Below are 20586 nucleotides of genomic sequence, written 5' to 3'. Positions count from 1 at the left end.
TATTACATGATTGCATAGAAGCAATTAATGTGTTGTTTAACTGTATAATTCTCCAATGAGAGTTAGGGATCTTCTTTCAAAAATCTGTTACCTTCTGCAGAGTGGATGGGGATCATCAGAAAGTAAGCCAAACAACACAGTCACATGAAAAGACACGTGAGTGGTTGAAAGAGAAAGGAGGACAGGAAAGACAGAACAGACGAGGAAAGACAGAACAGACGATGAGACACAGGACAAAAAAAAGACATGGATTCACAACAAAGATTTCCATTCTAATAAACAACAACTGAGCACGTAGACATCTAACAGCTTTATCCTCTTGACTTTAGAGACGTTAGAATTTGCAAGGCAACTAATTAATCAATGCTGATGGGCCTAATCCAAACGTAAGCCTTCCCAAATGACACAAAATAGCTGGAACCAGAGGGGAAATGTGCAGCTTCTGAAATGGCATCGTTAATTCACAAGTCACAAATGAAAATGGTATTAATGTTCACATTTGGATAACTCAGCTCAAGGAATGTGGGTGAAATCAAATCTACAGGTAATGGACACAGAGGAGTTTGCATCAATGATCAGCCCATTCAAGGTGACAGTTTCTAGAAACAATATACACGTTTTGCTACGCTTTAACGTTACCATAAATGCAGCTAGGAGGGATGATGGGGTTATCCTGTAGGGATAGCAACAGCTATAGCACTAATCATCTATTATGCTCACTACTGAACAAACCTGTGTCTTCAGTGAAAAAATGAAAAATGCCGTCTAGAGACATAAAAGAGAAGATATCAGGCAATCAGAATCAGTTGTCTGCGCAAATGACTATCTCTGTCATAACACTTCACTGAGTTTAACTAGACTCATTTCTGGCAGAATATGCCAGATAAGCAAGAGGGAACATTTTATTTAATGATTGCCACATTTAAGGTTAGACATGAAACTGACAGGCTGTACTAACACACTGCTTTAAAGGTGGCATGAAATGAAAAACCAGCACATATACTGTAGTTCTTCTAATGAGTTATTAATTATTACCTGAACGGACATCAGACAACAAACTGCTACTAAACAATGGTAAGTTAAGATAGTAGATGTCAATAACAGAGACTGGGAAGTTAAAACAAAACTGAAATGGGCAAGATAATGCTCTATAAGCATATTAATGAAAATATATATTAATGAAAAAATTATCTTTAGTAATGTGCGTGGGATTAAATTAATCAGAAAAGCTATCTTCTAATTTAATACTAATGTACAGCATTTCAAACCACCTAATACTTACTTTTGTAAGTGTAGCCTGATGGATACAACAGACAGATGAGCAAATGGATAAAAAATACATGATTAAATTTAAGATATGAGAAGATGATCAGCATGCAGACAACATTGAATCATGTCCAAAAATGAAAATGGGATCAATTATGAGTCAATTGGCACATTCAATGTGAAGCCAACAGGGGGGAGTAGTTTCTCCTCCTAACATGCATCACCAACCAACAGAGGGGGCTAAAAGCTAAGTAATGGGTTTGAGATTAATTTAAAGAACCAAGGAATAAATCTCTCAATATTCTAATTCAAGGTTTGCAAGCACAGAATGAGCCTAATAAAACACTGCAAAACTGGATTTTAAGTGATTATGTGACTGGATCCAAGTGTGATGAAATGAGTGCAATTTTATGTGTAAAACAGCAAGATAGTGTTAAACCAGTTGAACTTAATGACAAAAATGTTTCCTGAATTCTTAGATTTTTCCCTCTGTGGAAAAACTAAATAAACAAAACAAGGAGGTCAGTGAGTTAGTTCATGCCACTTTTACTCTTGGACAAACAAAAAGACTTGGAAGAGGACAGACTTGGACTGAAAAGACACTGTTGGAAGCTTTTGTGACACTGTCCAAACAGTCTTAATGCTGACTGTTGCTATCCAGCAGCGGGCAAACTCTTTCCTTCAGTGGGTTTTTATAGATCAGTAATGGGATGCACAAGCACTTACTACTCCAATACACAGAAGACAGGACTTCAGGTAATGTGTTTGAGGAGACACAGGTCAAAAAGGTCTGATAAAAGCTCTACGGTATGCCACTTACGGACAGGCTCCGTCTTGAAAAACTCAGCTGGGCTGCTTTCACCTTCACCCTTGCCGTTGATGGCTGACAACTTCACTTCGTAGCTGGTCTCTGGCTTCAGGCCTGTGATAGTCACCTCACTGATGGAGCCTGTTACAACATATCAGAGGCAGTGCAATCCCTGTTGAGAACACCTTGATAATTTTGATTAGCGGTAAAACAAACACAGCCCGTGTTCAAACAATACATGCATAATTAATTCCCTCACAAGTAAACACCGATTAGCTCAATTCTCATTTCATTCCAACAATGTTTAAACAGTAGATAAATCTATTTAGAGATGGTCTACAAAAGGTCTAAACCCAGAGATACACAGAAACAGAAATAACTGACAGCTGTTTCAAAGACATAATCTTGCTGCATCAAGCTAAATGTTTATATTACTTTGGGGATTACTACTTTCTACATCATAATTAATCTCACTTATTTCAACTTAAAATAATATTACAATTATTTATATACTTATTTATTACTCAATCTTGTTGAAGAGCTACATGAAGATGTTATTAAGTCAGGGTATGGGCACATTTAGAGAAATGTGACCTCAGGAAGGGAAATGTAGTATTCTTTTCACAGCAGAACGAATGGCCAATATGTTTTAATGACATTAATATGAATATATTTAAATATTTACATGTACTGCATAGCCAACAAACAAAGCAAAATCACATACAATTATGAAAATATAATAATCAAATTGTCTAATCCAATGAATGAACTGTGTTCTAATGTTATGCATTACATAAAACAAAAACCTTCACATATATAAAAACAAAACCATACACAACTAATTTAGTTTAAAACTTGCAATTTCCCTAAAACACCATAATTTTTGTTTTGATTTGTGTTTTTACCATAATGGACCCTCTGCACCCAGCTGCCTTTGCCCCGGGTCCTCCACTCCACTCTGTATTTCAATACAGGAACACCTCCAGTAGATTCGGGCTCCTCAAACTGGATCTGTGCTGTGGTGGAGAAGGGCCTCACCTCACTGATGGATGGAGGTGATGGCACCTCTGGTAAAAGGAGGAAATGCAGTGCGATTACAACAAAAACTGTAAGATTGCAGCATGCCAACACTGTCAGACTCCATTGTTCCATTACACTAACAGACAGAACTCAGCTCCTAATAGATCCCAAATGCATCTAAAAAACTGCCTCAGCTTTGTAAGAAATATGTGATTTGTGACATCAATGCAATTTCTGGCACTGAATGCTGCATACTCTTGACATCATTTCAGAAAATAAGTCAGTAAAAACATTAAAATGCGCCTATGAGGAAGTGCCTCAACTACAAGACGATCCCATGTCAGCCTTATATGAAAACATTTGCACAGAGAAAACCACGGGAAAAATAGCTGCGTCCTGCTGCAATTTTAAAAAGCTTAAAATTTTTGAACATTATGAGTTTGATAAACCTTTGAGCTGGAAAAAGAATGATTTTAGATGCATTCAAACAACTTGCAATCAGCCAAGCACAACTTGATGTTTCAATATAATGTAAATATCCGCAAATTGTAAACAGCCAGTATTGACGGAGATTCAAAATCAAGACTTTTCTGATTACAAGTTTAATGATCAAAACAACCAAATGTTGGTTCGCCCACCACCACACTCCCTATTTTACAGAAAACGACAATATTTAAACAATTTAAACCACTGAGATTGGCCGTATCAAAGTACTGGTGGCTGTCGTGAATTCACACTGGTGTAAGCACAGTTCTGTATTAAATTGCTTTGATCTTCGAAATGAAAAAGGCACACTGTGATTACTGTGGTTGCCCATGTTTTGCTCTTGGGGAAGAATGCAGCGTTTTCAATTCATTTACTTCAGATTGTGGCTTACAAGTGGCATTATCACTCTGCCCTCTATTCCATTTGTCTAATGTGCTGGTGAGTATACAGTCAGTGGTATCAGCTGGTGGTGAGGTGAAGTTACAGTGAAGCGTTGTAACTTTGATAAATTGTTTTTTTAATTCATTATACACACATAATAAAACCTTGGATGTGCACAATAGTGTATTCTGTTTTACATTTCTTTTACCACTGCACTAAGTGAAATCCTCAGAGTTGCATTTTGTAAACAGCCAGAGGGAATGAACGTTAAATTATCTGATGTTGGTTATATTGCCTTTTCATCTAAATATATCCATCTAAATAAACACTGCTCTGTGTAATCTCACATTGTGGTAGATGTGTTGGTCTAATGTGTCTTGAATATGGGTGAAAAATCTGTTCCTGAAGCCTGGAGCCAGGCAAAGCCTTGCACGTTACTCACAGTTTAATTTGTGAGCGAATGACATTTAACTTTGGATTATTTATTTATTATTACTAAAAATCAATGTTCTACGCATTTATAGAAAATGCACGCCCTGCATATTTTTGATCATGCTGTAAAAATACTGATGCACAAATTCAAAACAACAAACCACTATGAATCACAAATCACAGAATCACTACTGACCGGCCTGAATGAGGAGGAACTCCTTCGACTCTGTACCCATCTCATTTGAAGCAGTGCAGTTATAGCTCCCAAAGTCATTTTCATACTCGGGGGTTATCTGGAGGAGAAAAAAAGGGAGGCAAATATATGAAGGGCAGTGTACCAAAACAGATGAACAAACTTGTGTGTCAAACACTCTGAAGGTGACCTTTTTGTTTGTCCATTAGAGTAGCCTATTTTTATTTGTTGCTGTGAACTTTCCTGCCGCTGAATTATTCATCAGATTTTTTTTCCACAATAGAACTGAAAGAAAACCCTTCACTTCAAGTCTATGCTCATAAAATCTTGATGACATAAGGGTTGTGTGTGTGTGTGTGTGTGTGTGTGTGTGTGTGTGTGTGTGTGTGTGCGCGCGCACGTGCACATGCACCTGGAAGTACTATGTGTATGTGTGTACATTTATTTTATGGAACTTAAATCGCGGTTTGACACGTGTGTGTACCTGAAGGTAGCTGAATGATGGAGTTCTGAATATCTTAATGTTGGTGGTGTTTGAGTTGGGGAGCTGCAGTCCATCTCTCAGCCACTCAATAGAGACATCACTGGGATGAGCCACGACCTCACAGCTGATATTGACAGCATTTCCCTCCCAGGTGTACACTGCCACTGCACCGTGGATCTTAGGGGCATCTAGTGAAGATGAAAAAAATGCATTTAAAACAGTTTATTTTGTTATTTCTGCCAACACGTCAGATTTTGTGGTTTTAACGATGCTTGAAAATAGTTTGTTTCAGTTAAAAAGATGGATGACTAGTGATCACTGAAATGATTGACTGGGCTACTTGCCTGTCTACCTGCACCATTTTGCCAATGTATTCACTCTGCAAGAAAATGTGTTTTGGAAGAGTGGCTTTGGAGGGAGGCCTAAAGGGAGGGCATGGTGTTTTTCGGGTTGGATACTTTCCAAACTCTAGCTGTCTCTTGCTCCAATGTTACCTTCCCTAGCTTTTCGAGAGAAGGAAATACTTACAGCGGACCTCCAGATATGCCGACTGATCATCCTCTCCAATGGCACTGCGTGCTGTGCAGACGTACTGACCAGCGTCTGAATACTTGACATATTTCAGAGTGAGGGAGGACACACGAGCATCACTCCTCACCACTACATTTCCATCCAGACTCTAAATGGGAGCAGAAAATAGTTTGGTTTAGAAAAAATAAAGCATTCACAACAGTTATTTTCCATCACCACATTTACATATACAGAGCACATTTCTGCAGAAAGATGTTTGATCTGCCTTTAATGAGCAGAACAGACATTACATTAATGAAAAAGGCACACTCTGCTCTGTAAAGCATTGGAAACATAAGGAACCAGATGACAGTATGGGGGAGCTTATCAATAATTGATGACAGAAGGCACTAGAAACCATCTAGAGCTTTTCACACGGAGGGCTTACCACCTTGTGAAATAAGCTGATGCACGACGACAGACAGCAGTGCATTACCTTACATGCACTTTTATAGTGATGACACATACGACTTAGTGACACTGCACACAATCATACTTTTCAGTAAAATGACATTTTAAGTTAAGTCACTTGTGGTCTATTTTTGACCAGTTTTGGTAGGTTGCAATACTCTCTGAACCCACATGCCCCAGTTTTAGTGATGAAGGGCACATGCCAAGTCACACTGCATTTGAAACCAGGAAAATATCAACAGACAGCTGGCTAATGAGTTGTGTTCTAGAGAAACCTGATTTCATTAACTTGATATGCAGAGTTACAACATCCGACCATAAAGAGCTTCCTGACCTTCCGGGTCAACAACATGGGTGTTGTCATGTGACACTAAACTGTGGGTGTAGTTTCAGACAAAACCCTTCTCTCCACCAGAATATTATTACTTAAAACATGTATTATGCCTTAATTTTCCATCACTTAAGATTTGGGTGAACTTAACAGTTTATTATGGTTGCTAATGGCACAGTAGATCTCAAACTCAGTAAGTCTCTAACCAATTCAATTGTGCAGTCTATTTAATGGATTTGGGACATGCAAGTGTTTTTATATAGTACTCTTTCATACAGTGAGCTCTGGTGTTTTTGTGAAATGTTCCTTTTACAAGGTGCTGCAGAACTGAACATCTAAGCCTCTCTATTGGTCGTTTTCATGGCTTTGATCCAAGCTGCAGGCAAAACAATGGCACGGATGCTTTTACACATATTGAATTAGGGCCCAGGCTGGGCAGCCGTGTAAGAGAAACCCTCGTTAGTTTGTATTAAAATTCAATAGACAAAGCATGTCTGGGGCATTCATTATGCATAGCGGGTAGCAGGACCAGGGAGACACTTACATAACACACTACCCTTTTATTCTGACCCCTGTGCAGAAAGTATTCTCCTTCGACCCCTGTAGTAATGCTTCTGACTCCTGCATATGTGCAACATGCCACACAATGTAAACCATGTTAGTCAGTATGCTTTAATATTGAGTTTTTTAATTTTGTGCTCCTACTTTTTGGAGAACGTAGCGTCACAATGTCACCAAAGCCAGAACAACATATGTGGAGTTTGTCAGTCCCTGTAGGAAGCCCATGATGACCAGAGGAAAAGTATGTGTTCACTCCAGTTTAATATTGTGATTCATTAATGTTTTATAACCATAGAGTTTCAGTATGAATGCATTATGCACCAGAGTGGTTGTCTATTGTAAGTCTCTGATCATTATTTGTTGACTTTAAGAAACTTTACATGTCTGTTATAAAACCTGTTATAAAACAGATGAGGGAAGGAAATAAAGACTTTCAGACAGAACCGCCTCTAATAAATCAAACCAAACTGACAACAGAGCTCTCCAACAGCTTGAGCTTTACCAGCAGAAGAGAGAGACACTGCTGGAACATCAGAGCATAAAATTGAGAATACACTGAGGACATGTTAAACTCATGTCTCTCCAAATCTTAACTAGCCCAGCATAAAAATACTCCTTCCCCCGAATGTACCTTCTCTTCCCCACCTTGTCAATTGAACACTCAGCTGCCTACGCATTTGCAACAAACATGCTCAGCATGCTCATACAGTCCTGTGTTCATACTGCGGTTTATAATGGGATATCTTGCAGACACACACACACACCAATCAATTGAGTGCAGGTAGACTTTAAAACCATATCATTGTGTCAGAAAGTGAAAATTATTATTGCCTGATCCATTAATGCACTCACAAACTGAAACCACAAATGTGCTGCAAATATGCTGCTGAGATGTAATTTGTGAGACAGCAGGCAACTAAAATACGGTTCATAAAATAAAGTAGCATGGCATACCTCAGTTTTAAGTGTCTTATTGTTGTATAGAAAAGTGGCACCTGGTTTGAATTATCTTTATTCTTCTTGAAAAATGTGGATAACTAGGACAGATTTTTATAAGGTTTGGGTTTTTGGGGCTCATTTTTGTACAGCTGATCACTAAATCACATGTTAAAAATAATGCATATTACCTTTTACTTTCTAGGTGTCTAGCAAGCAGCATGTGCTTAATGAGAAAGGTTCTTCCTCACTTCCTGTAGTTAGTAGTGTCGGATAAGGGTTTTCATCCATTTTGTAAAGAGTAAACAGGTGTTATTAATAAATGCATCTCAGATGTCAATATTAAGCGACTGGAAATGACAGATGTAAAAAAAAAAAACAGGAAAAAAAAACACCCATTCTCAAAGCTATTACAGAAAGAGGTCAAAGGAAAAGACCAATTCACTTCATGAGCAGAGCTCCCTGCAATCTGAAAATAAAATAGCAAGGCTATTTGAGGAACCAAATGGTGTAAAAATAGATACTCATTACCTGTCAAATGGTACAAAAATATGCATAACAATGGAAACCCTGATATCTGATCCTGCAACCAAAACGGTGATGGGCTGGCTGATCATCGATGAAAGCAATTTGAAAGCCAAAAAGACAAATATGTACCAGCTCTATCCTCTAGTACGGTATTTCTCACCAATTTTCTCACATATGTAAAACACATATTCAATAGTGCAGTAAGTTGAAGAAAAGCTTATGTGGGCAGCTCTTAATTTTGCCAGTTTTCACTTTCTTTCAAGAACAGTCCCTGGCTCTGACACACTGGGCTGCTGCACAAAGACATCATTCTTTTTCTCTTGCACACATATATATTCATTCATCTTTGCACCAACAAATTAGAACTATAAATATTTATCATTAAGTCCAAAATACAAGTTCAAGTTATTATCAAGAATTGGCAGTTGACTGAGTGAGATCTGGAGATGTGGGTGGGAGGACAGAGAGATCTGTGAAGAGTTTTGCCTCAACAGAAATCAGTTTATGGAAAGAAAACAGGTCATCAAACTGCTTGTTATAGAATTAACAGCAAATATATAAATGATAAACACAAAGATATGATAAAAATCATACTTGAGCAGGCAACTGTCTTGTATTGACTTATGTTCTCACAGGCTCTGTTAAAGGTCTGAAGCAGGCTACTGCATGTTAAGTTTATATGGAAAGCAAACAAGTAAAACAAAGAGAGGCAAAAACAGACCTGGCCTGCACCGGCCTTTTCGTCTTCTGCAGATTTCTCAAGGTTTATACTCTCCCTGACCCTTACTTGATCAGATTTTTGATCTGCATCCATCCAGAATTGAATAAGGCTGCCCTGACATGAAAGATGGATGGGTGTAGGAAAAAGTCATGCATTTAGAATACCTTGTGTTGCTCGGGCCGAGTCCATGATGCCTGTAGAGGACAGAGACACAACAACAAACAAAAGGCAAAGCAGTTCTTAGAAAGTAATCCATATCCCGGCAAAACTCGGATGCTACACATTGCATGCAAGTATTAAGTGTCCAGTTTATTTTCCATACATCCACAACCCCAGAGCTGAATGTCTGATTTTACGGAAAGTCTGCCAATACAATGAAAGGTGCTTTGGATTTACCTTCCAGAGAAGCCTTTTATGTGATAACAGGAGTTTTCTTTGAAAGGTGGATTTTTGTGGTGTGTTATTTTCTGTACTGCACACTTGAACAACACTGCTTCTGACCCTGCAAGTAGTAAGTCAGTTGGCAAATACTTACAGATAAGAAGGTAATTGGTTTAACAGGAAGAGGTGACTCAGTTACACTGCGACAACAGAGATATGTCGGCCTGGTAAAACTAGTACAGCAATTATTGACTCACAATCCACTTTTAAAGCTTATAGCAATAATGAGAATATAAAATCCAATAAAAGTGAATTTACCTTAGCACTGTTCTGACTGTCCTACATCAACATACAACAGTAAGTATACCCTAGTCAGCAAGTCACTGAACTCTTGCTGTGTTTCTCAATAAGCAATGAGGGGGTTAAAAGAACCTTTGTTACAGCTCTTCTTGCAACCTATGTGAGACCTGGAAATAAATCTTTGCCTACAGGTGGCCTGTGTTATGTTGAGTAATTTTTCAAGTCAGATGCTCTCCTCTGTTATGCTTTGACAAGGCTAAAGTAGACAAGTATGTGATTTACAGAAATTCAGAACTTTAAGTTTCATTCCTTAATAAAAGATATGATAGCAACTCTCCCTGCAAGTGGTAAGTCTTTGACAAACTACACATTTTCTAGTGGCCTTTTATTGTGGCCAGCCTAAGGCACACCTGTACAATACCCATGCTGTCTGATCAACATCTTGATATACCTGTGAGGTGGATGGATTATCTCGGCAAAGAAGAAGAAGTGCTCACTAACACAGATTTTGACAAATTTGTGAACAATATTTGAGAGAAATAGGCCTTTTGTGTACATAGAGAAAGTCTTACATCTTTGAGTTCAGCCCATGATGAATGGGGGCAAAAACAAAAGTGTTGCGTTTATAATTTTGTTCAGTATAGTTACTGAGGAAATAAAATCACTCATTTCATGATAAAAAATTGATTTTCATAATAATGTTGGTTATTTTTCCCTCTCTGCTGAATACACTAAAACACCTTCCTGAATACAGACTCATTTTACATCGTGACAAATAAAATCAAACCTCTGGATAACAAACAAATAACAAAACATGCTATGTCACGTTAATTCACAGTGACACTGAAAAGCTTACTCCACAAGACAAACAGCTTTTTGGAAAGCATGCTCTATGGATTTCATGATGCTGAAGAGGAAATGTTAAGCATGACAATGGGATGTGATGGCCCACATAGCGAAAAAGTGTTGAAGCGTAACAAGCAAAATGAAAAAACAGCTATTTCATCAGGTGCAACAGCAATAAAATGTCGAGTAAATGAAACAATCTGCTGGAATAATTGTAGGGAAAACAGTGAATCAAACCATCAATGATTTCACATCTAAAAGAGCCCCTTTATTATCCTCTCATAATCAAACCTGGTGGCTTATAATTAACACAAACCACGTATGGTGTGTTTGAATTCAAGTTACTTATATCACTGACAAACCTCACACCAATTACTATGACAACAAGCAAATGAGGAAAGTAAAAAGGGGAGACGATAAAACACTTGTAAGACAAATCATATGCAAAGCTTACTGCAGGAGTGTAATTTCACTATGTTCTTAAGTCCTCTACTGTCACAGTAAAACAGACTGCTCAGTGTACATCATTACAAACAGCAGTTGGCTGCATATCACCACAAGTGCTGAGAAAGAGCGGTAGCCCAATTAAAACAGGCAACCTAATAGTCTGGAACATCACCACCTCATGCACACACTCATCTGCTTCACTGCTTGTGCAGTCAGAGAGCTGACAAGTATCGCTGTCATATCTGTGACAGGTGTTTAAGACAAAAGGACACCGAACAACAGCATGAGGAGAGCACGCAACAAGGAAGACACCAAAACACAATCACTTCTCCGAGCTAACACACAAGCTAATATGGTGACGGTTCCCCTGAGACCTATCATTTTCCTAGCCCATTGTTATCCCTTCTTCCCTTCCATAGTGAATTATCCTTGCTCTTTGTTCCTACATAAATTGTGACGTCAGTGTGAAGAGGGCAATGCAGGGAGAGAGAAGAAATGCACAAAACACATAAACGTACAGAACCCTTGTGGTGTTTGATTCACTGGCAGACGCCTGACTGAAGCCAATGATTATGCACATTGTCATCGTCTTGTGTCATTAACTGCTGAGCCTCAGAACCTCTGCCAGTACATCACAGAAAACTGACTAGTATTTTAGTGAAGAAACCCTTACATCACCCGACTACTGAGCTAGCGGGCGTGCTGTTGTAAATGAGTAACCTTTTGTGTGCAGAGACAACAATGCCCTCTCTGCATTGGCATGCAACGCTTAAAGCATTCCTCTTTTTCAAATGCCCTGCCTAAACCTATGCCACACAACATTAATTACACATTTTCTTTAAGCATCTCATTACTTATAAAATAATCAAATTTCTTTTCTCAGGTCTTTCATTTCTAATTAGAAATCTGGATGTTAGACAGCAAAGCCCTAAAATATGGATTTGTGTCCTAAAACAGGATTATTTATTATTATTATTTTTTTTTTTAAATGCACAGATTACAGACAGTAAGTGCCATACCCCCCAATCTACTACAAACTTTAATGTGCTTTTAAGTTTTATAATTAGTCCTATTTCGCTACAACTTCCCTCTGCATAGTTCAAAATAGTTCCAGATAATTACAGCTTGAAAACTCCATGCATCAAGCAGAATGTTTAATATATATATTCAAATAAGCAAAACATTCATTATGTAGATAATGTACAAAGCATGGATAAATACTTCATTTACATTTTCAGTTATAAAACAGACACACTTATCTAGAGCGACTCGCAGCGGATGCATTCAAACGACTGAAACAACCAAAAACCACAAGTAGCTGAAAGTTTTTAAATAAATATATAAACACTTAACTTTAATAGCCATATAAACAAAACTATCCCCAGATAAATACCAATTTGAATTTGACATGTAACTCTAAGTAGGCATACACCCACCACTGTAAAACACTTTCTCAACATACTCCTTTAATCCTTTCTTTTTTATGTACAGTACAGCTGCTTTTCTATTGTTTGATACAGTAATCTCCCTCAATCCTCACATTGTGCACCCTTTTACTCATAGTTATCGGCCACTGCTTTTGTCTGCCGACACTGAAGAGTTTGTGTGGGAGGTTATTCAGAGTGAATTTGTTTCTCCCCGTGTTAACCTTTAAAACCCAAGACCATAGTATGAGGAGACAGAGTAAAACGAAGCCAGACAAGATTTCCCTAAGCATCAAACCGACAACGAACAGCTAATCTGTCACAGAATATCAGATGTAACCATGGCTGTAACTCAGACTGGCTTGGTTTCTAAAAGTATTCTTTAATCCTGATTTTCTGCTCGAACATTATATAATAATTCAATATCTTAAGCTACAGAGTCTGTCTCTTTCATCTGCTGCATCATAAGTATAGTTCTCACATGAAATGTGAAGATAACATTATAAAACCATAACCCTTTGCTATAGCTATAAAGTAAATAAATGTTATCTTAAAAAGCACCCTATGGTGTTTATTTTTACCACTAATAGCACTATGGAACAATGTTTTTACATGTTGGTCCACATTGTGTTGTCACATGCATGAGCATGAAGATACACATGCTCGCAGGTGATGCCTGCCAATGGCTTCATACTCTTCCACGGTGCTACAGGGGGCGGTAACACAGCAACAAAGGCAAGAAGATGGCTACTTGTAAATAAACTCAGATGTAAACAAAGTTTTTAAACTTTTGCAAATATTTTTATGACAAATTAAATGCATTCAATACATTTGTTAGACTTTAAGGATATACATAATGTGTTTTTGTGAGTAACACTGAATGTAAACACAAACTTTGTTTGTTTACAAGATGTTTACTCTCCACGGGGCACCTTTAATAAAGCATAAACAGGTAGGTTGTTTAAAGTTTTATTCTAGATTTAAAGATGTAAGCAAGCCAAAACAATATAAACATGTATAAATCCTGGTTTCTGACACTATTTTCAAAAATTAGTTTATTTTATAATATTTAAACTGAGCATTGAACCATAAAAAGAAGTTACAGTTCCTCACAAATGCATTAACTGACACATTGTATAAAGCAGATTGCTTAATTAATTGTTGTGGTGAAACTACTACTTCTCCAGTTACTGTACAACATAGACGATACATTGTTTTAGTTTATAATGTTAAACAGAACATCATCATGTCTGTTCTTCATTGAGCAGTATCCATAATAATAAAGTTTTTCTAAAATAATCCTCTTCTCTTATGCCACTCAATTTCCTGTCCAAGGTAAAGTAAATTACTGTATGTGAATGAATTAATTTATATGATAATAGGGTTTTGTCCTACATGCACAGTACTATTCAAACAAGAAATGAAAGTTGATGACTAACCTGGGAGCCAAATATATGAAAACACACTTACTTAAACTGTTAATTAATTCTGTTAATTCATCACCACCACACATCTAAAATGGCACAGTACAAATCTGTGCAGGTTTTCTGACCAACGCATAAATCTCACATCAATATATGAATGAGAAAATCCTGGACTTGACATCCTTTAAAGTTTGTTTAAAGATTGAACAGTGAAACAGTGAATTAACACTTATGTCAACCCCAAACGAATGTCGTTTCATTTATCACACCCGTCCTGGATGAAATACAGCTGTTATGATGATTACAGATAGCATGACAGATGGACATCAGACGAACAAACTAAACGTGACAATTAAACAATTAGCAGCCGTTTCTTCACACATTCATTACAGCACCACCGTGGAAATCATTTCCTTTGCTGATAATCACGGTTATAAAAGGAAGATATAAGCAATCTGCTGTTTTTATACTCAGTGATTCAGTGAGGCTGCTAATCATTTCTTTGACGACAGCTGAGAAGAGATGCCACAGATCACAAAGCATACTGCAGACTAAGGTGCAAAACACACTGCCACTCAGCGCAGTTGTGCGTCACATGACATGTCATGGTGCCGCACGGCTACATGACTACACGGTGCAGAAAATGGGTGGGTAGTGCATATTGTAGTTGCCTGTTTTCTTGTTAATAACAAAAAGCCTGAGTGTGTGCAGAGTCAGTCTTCGCACCTACAGTATAGCTGGCCAGGCAATGTCTTTTATGAGATATAATGGTGAGACTGTGGGATGTAGAGCTCTGAGTTTTACTCTAGCCCTCTGATGAGCCTCTCCTTATCCACTATGACAGCTTCAAGACCACAAAAGAAGACAATCTGTCAGAAGAGGAAGTTGAGGTGCAGCAGAGAGGTGTGTTCTGCAAATAATGCTGCTCCTCAGGGGACATTTACGCTTTGTTATAGGACAGAGGTGTAAACTGTTACTGGGCGGTGCTTCCATGTCTGCCAGTGTGCCTCAACACTGTGACTGTGTGGGTTTATAAAAGAAAAAAATTAGGCCTGTCGTGACGTGCGTCATATGGTGGTAGCGTGTTTTGCACTTGAAGTGATGCTCCATTCAAAACCTATTTTTGAATATCAAATATTCAGCCCTGTGGGCTTGACAGGTGGCTGTAAAATGTTTATTCTTCCATTTTCACACAGTGGTTTAGTCTAAGTGAAATCATGGCAGTTACAATGGATTTCAATAGTGACCAGTTTTCATGGTTGAAAATTGGCCATTAAACCTCTTCTTGCAGCATAATCCACTTCACCACTGGCCACCTCTATGATCAGTATGCTCATATTCTATTATTTCTATCTGCAGGGGGTGAGTGTTTGATACTCTAAAGATAGATTTTAGGTGGAGCACTTTTACCCTCAATTATCAAGTGATACTAACATAAATGTTAGACAATCTACAGTACTATGGAGATGACAGACTGAGCTGGGCTTGAATCCAGGCAACCTCATGCTGTGATGGAAAGTTTGAAATGATCAGGCAACAGCGACACAGAAATGGTCTTTCCCTCTGATTACGTTATAAACCAAATGTTCATCTGATCTCGTGAGATAAGCTCTGCACACTTTCTATCACAAGATCAGTGATCGGTTTTCAGGCTAGGTTTGGGAGGCATGCAGCAGTCGAATCGATTTCATGAACTCTGATGAGATCATTCCTTGGGGTTTTCAAGAAAACAGCTGGGAAATTTTCAATAAAAAGGGGATTATTTGATTTCAGTGGGGGTTTTGTTAAATCCGGAGGCATACTTTGCAACCCTACTCCTGTACATTTCTGTGCCACGCAGATTTCATACCTGATAGATCCTGTTTAGATGTGCCTGTAGGAAGAAAATGTAGTGCATGTAATGGACTGGCTCCAAAATTCCCTCCATGAACTACAGTATCTCTCTGAAGCAGTTTCCCCCTCATTACCTCTCAACTGTAGCAAGACACCAAGACCTTGAAGAACCAGGCCGTGTGGGCAATAGATGTACGAGAATACCAATCAGGTATTCATTGTTTTTGATGGTTTGCACGTAGAATATTGTAGAAGACATTACCAAAAGGACACAGGATTGAGGATGTAATGGTATGTAAATGGCTAGCTCTTAACCAATGCAATGCCAAAACAAATTTAAAAGATGATAGCAGAATATCCATAGATAAACATTATAACATTTTAATACAAATATACTTTTATATAAGTATAATATATACTTTTCAATCACCAGCATGAGCAGAATAATGATAACGGTGATTGAAAATGCAAAACAAACACTTGATCATTAAGTGCTCATTCTAGCAAACTCTGTACAATAAAGAAGCAGACAAAGTTTAATTATTGCCTCAAATTGCATTCTTATTTTGGGAATGTTATAATTGGGTTTCTGATGCAGATTTCCTTGACATTTGGGAAAACTCCAGTCAAATCTGAGTGTACTCCACATTACTGGCTGAGTGTCGCTAAGCTAATTACATGCGATCCACTGGGCCATCTCGAAGGAGCTGCTAATTTAGAGGAAATAATCAGCAGTACATAAACCTTGCTGAAGGTGTTTCGGAATGTGACTGTAGAAGTATCCCACCTGATGATGATCAATATACTTCTTGAATTTAGGTTAAAGGTATTCAATTCCTCTCCTTGAGACACTGCCGTCCAGCGGGTTTGTGTTCCTCCCTGGTGGTTACTAGTCAGCGTGTCCCACTTCCACATAACATACTAATGCTTTACAAAGTATGGTATAAGACTGTTAGAGTACAAGAAAATACTTTGTCATTTTGTACATAGAGGCCCTGATACATGAGATTCACTGATATCAGTCAAACTGCAACTTCAGAAATGGAAGCATCAAATGTTTTTAACTATTTATTATTTTCTGTGCTGTCACCAGAGACAATACATCACCAACACCAATTTTTTCTCTACATAGAGTTTTAAATATATCATTTTGCCAGTGTGTTACTACTTAATTAAAAAGATAATACCAGTCTATGTTGCACCAGGTGTGGTTCATTAATTCCAGGAGAAAAAACGCTTGCAGGACACCGTCCCTCAATGTTCATGTTTTATTTTTTAACTTTGCTGCTTCTTCTGTCTTGAACTTTTACTTCCTGTCTATGTATTTTCCTTGATTTGATTGTTTGCAGTCTTGTTTGTTCCATCCACGCCTCATTTGTCACCTCCTTCTTGTGTTCTTAAGTCTTTCCTCCAGTGTTTGTCAGCTCGTTAGTTGCTTTAAGTCACGTGTCTCCTCCAGCCTTATGGATTAATTATTGTATTTTTCCCCCATGGATTTCTGTTAATTTTCTGATATGTGGATTACTATTGTCTGCCTTCTTCTGTCTTGTGGTATGTTTTTTGTTTTTTTGAAATTCACCAAATGTACCTGCACTGCCTGAGTGTCCATTTTGGATCCAGATGCCTGTTTTTTGTGCCTACGCTTGGCTAACTATAACACTGAAGTACTTATGATTTAGATATCTAGCTTCTACTGTTATCCATACTGCCTTTTATTATTTTACCTGCTCTCCTTCAGTGAAGACGCGCTCACCGTAGCTCCAGTTGATGGTGGGAGTTGGATCTCCAGATGCCTCGCAAGTCAGAGTTACCTGCTCCTCCATCTCTGAGGTGCTCTGGTTTACGATGTATGTGATCTTAGGTTTAACTGTAAACACAAACACAAAGTCATCACATGCGCACTAGCATAACAAGACAGCCAGGTGGTTTGGCAGCACAAGTACAATAAGTACAACAGCAACTCTGTGGATTTGGGATGAGTTCAAAGGGAGGATGAGGATCAGTAGCTTGACAGGTGAGTGGGATTTTTATGGCAGCAAAACTGTGTTTAAGCTTTTCAAGTCCCAGCAGTGGCAAAGTTGTGATAACCATGTGTGGATACAAACTTCATGTAATTTATTTTGCCTATCTCAAAGAAGCCGGTTTTCATTTTTGTTTACATTTGAGAAAACTGTCACGTTACAGTACACCTTAGCTAACCTGAAAGCATAGCAGGGTGCCACAGCTGTGACATGAGCAGAGCAAAGCAAACTGAAGTGCTACTTCTGAAGCATTAGGTTGAGCATTACTTTGTTTTCATATTTTTCCTTCCACTCCATGAAGGATGAATGCATGGATCAAGCATTACATCATTACATTTGCTAAATGAAAGCCTATTCAATTTATTACATATAATTTAAGAAAATTATTGCAACCCTGTATTAAAATGCTTTTATCTCAAATGATAATTAAATGAACAAGGGAACAGCTGTGTTGTCACTTTAATTCTAAATAAACATTTTTGAACATGCAACAATTTGTTTTAAGTGTGATGGGCAGGAGCTGATTATCATTTTTTAAATGGATTGTATCAGCTATTCTCGATCCATTTTCTGATCTTAAAACACTGGAACCCTTTTCTAGGATACAGCATTGTGAGTGATAGGCCCGTGGCACAGCACAAACAAATGAACAGCGGCCAGCACTTTCAATAACAGTCAGTAACCACACTAATGATGTGTGCAGAGCCGCTTTTGCAGGTGCACTAAAAAAGCTTCTGCTGTGGTCTACAAACTGAATTTAAACTTCAGTGTTCTGTTCATGCTGGAGAGAAAGAAATCCTATCTAAGCCTCGCTGCCACTACAGCTCCACACTGACACTCACACACACTTTTCTCCAAAGATATTGATGCACATTATATTTTTCAATTCAGAATAGAAGAGTTCAGAGGTATTCGGTGCTGAAACTACACTAAACAAAATTATAAACACTTTTGTCTTTGACCCCATTCATCATGAGCTGAACTCAAAGATCTAAGACTTTCTCTATGTACACAAAAGGGCTATTTCTCTCAAATAATGACAAATGGTAGTCACACCAGATACCGACTGGTTTCCGGACCACCCCAATACAGTGAAACTGCACATTTATGAGTGGACTTTTATTGTGGCCAGCCTAAGGCACACCTGTGCAATACCATTGCTGTCTGATCAGCATCTTGATATTCCACACCTGTGAGGTGGATGGATTATCTCGGCAAAGGAGAAGTGCTCACTAACACAGATTTTGACAGATTTGTGAACAATATTTGAGACAGAAAAAAAAAACAACAACAATATTTGAGAGAAATAGGCCTTTTGTGTACAGAGAGAAAGTCTTAGATCTTTGAGTTCAGCTCATGATGAATGGGGGCAGAAATAAACATGTTGCGTATTTGCTTTGCTGAGTTCAATGTAGCCTTATTTAAAAGGCTTTGGAAGTCTATTTTCTCAATTAGATTCTAACTTTGACATTGTACATGTTCTCCTAAAGATAGAACAGTATTGGTTATTTCCCACGGCAGATGTCTGTATTAACTTCTTTTGTCTGTGATCTTCTCACTGGTTTCAAGTGAGGGAGGCTCAGTTGGAGAAAAGTACTTTTAGTAACATTAGAATCAAAATTGCATGCCAATTGTGAGGTTGTTTGCTTATGTTGCCGGACAGTCATCAAATAATCAATTTATCACAAGATCACACTGAAAACATCGTTCCGGACGAGATTTTTAACCATCAGGAAAGTAGAGGATGTGGTCCACAATAGACATGGACATTAAGCATGAGAAAGCCAACCGGAGGCAGAGGCATGAAGCAAATTTAAAATTTCTCGGGTTCTCGTTCTCAGATTCACACTTATTTATGAAACAGTGAGTGTGATTTACAATTCCGGAGGATATCATTATCTCCCATGTCTATCACAAACAAAATGTCCATAAATCCATTTGACATCAATCATGCGTGAGAATCATCACGTTTTAGCATTATTATCAAAGTAATCTAATGAGACTTGTCTGTACATATATGGTTAGAATGCAAACATGAACAGCTAACTCTGCATAGTGGTGCATTGAAAGTAAAATGTAATAAAAATGGGGGAAGACATGGAAACAAATACTGGAAGAAAAAAAACAGGATCCACAAGACAATACTAGTACCTGCAGTTGACATTACAACAGCCCCTTTGATGAGCTTTTTCAGGGTCAATTTCATTCTTCAAATAGGCCTTTATGTTGGTGTTAGCATGTTTCCATCAGATTAGCAAAAACATTTCTGAGTTGCTCCATTTTCACACAAATGTCAAATCACACACTGAGATGATTTGATGAAGGGAAAAGCAGCAGGACAAACATCTCTCCACACAGACGATCCACTTCAAAATTCGAGGACATTTCTCTGGGCATGATTTAAATTACAGGAGCAGTAGGTAATTGGAGCTGTAATTATTACTGGGGTGGGGGTGAAAAATGACCCACATGCATATTATAATAAAATCACTGACCACTGCAGGTAATGTTAAAACCACTTCGACTAGAGAAATAAATCCAGTCTGAATTGGGGCTAACATTACCTTTTAATTGAAACCACATTTTGGGGGGCTTTAAGGTATGGTGAGTGTATACTGTGGAGCTTTAATGTAAGAAAATATAAATATATAATATCTAATCAGACTTGATATTGACAGGTACGCAATATTCAAGAACTCCAGTCAGGATCAGGGAAAAGACATTTATACAGCTTTCACATTCAGAACTGAGAGCTTACAAGGAAACGCATGATTGCAGCTTT

At 38.0% G+C, this 20586-nt stretch overlaps 1 protein-coding gene across 8 annotated transcripts in view; it reads right to left on the bottom strand.

Moving 5' to 3' along the window:
- ncam1b (neural cell adhesion molecule 1b) overlaps positions 1-20586 on the bottom strand; it is an 82519-nt gene that overhangs the window by 13892 nt on the left and 48041 nt on the right. For 4 of the 8 annotated variants that reach the window (XM_038694130.1, XM_038694133.1, XM_038694134.1 and 1 more), the window contains exons 8-15: positions 17508-17650; positions 15800-15823; positions 9293-9322; positions 5599-5749; positions 5071-5258; positions 4590-4686; positions 2980-3141; positions 2087-2215 (exon numbers count right to left, since the gene is read on the bottom strand). In XM_038694130.1, coding sequence (XP_038550058.1) covers positions 2087-2215; positions 2980-3141; positions 4590-4686; positions 5071-5258; positions 5599-5749; positions 9293-9322; positions 15800-15823; positions 17508-17650 — 924 coding nt within the window. The remainder of the gene's footprint in view (positions 1-2086; positions 2216-2979; positions 3142-4589; positions 4687-5070; positions 5259-5598; positions 5750-9292; positions 9323-15799; positions 15824-17507; positions 17651-20586) is intronic. The other 4 variants (XM_038694131.1, XM_038694137.1, XM_038694132.1 and 1 more) reach the window with 2 other exon arrangements.

The sequence above is a fragment of the Micropterus salmoides genome, unplaced genomic scaffold (genome assembly GCF_014851395.1).
Source record: "Micropterus salmoides isolate LMB-PRFRI ecotype aquatic unplaced genomic scaffold, ASM1485139v1 Ms_hic_scaffold_3, whole genome shotgun sequence".
Taxonomy (NCBI): Eukaryota; Metazoa; Chordata; class Actinopteri; order Centrarchiformes; family Centrarchidae; genus Micropterus; species Micropterus salmoides.
Note: the sequence above shows the minus strand (reverse complement) of the source record. Positions and strands in the feature narration are given on the sequence as shown.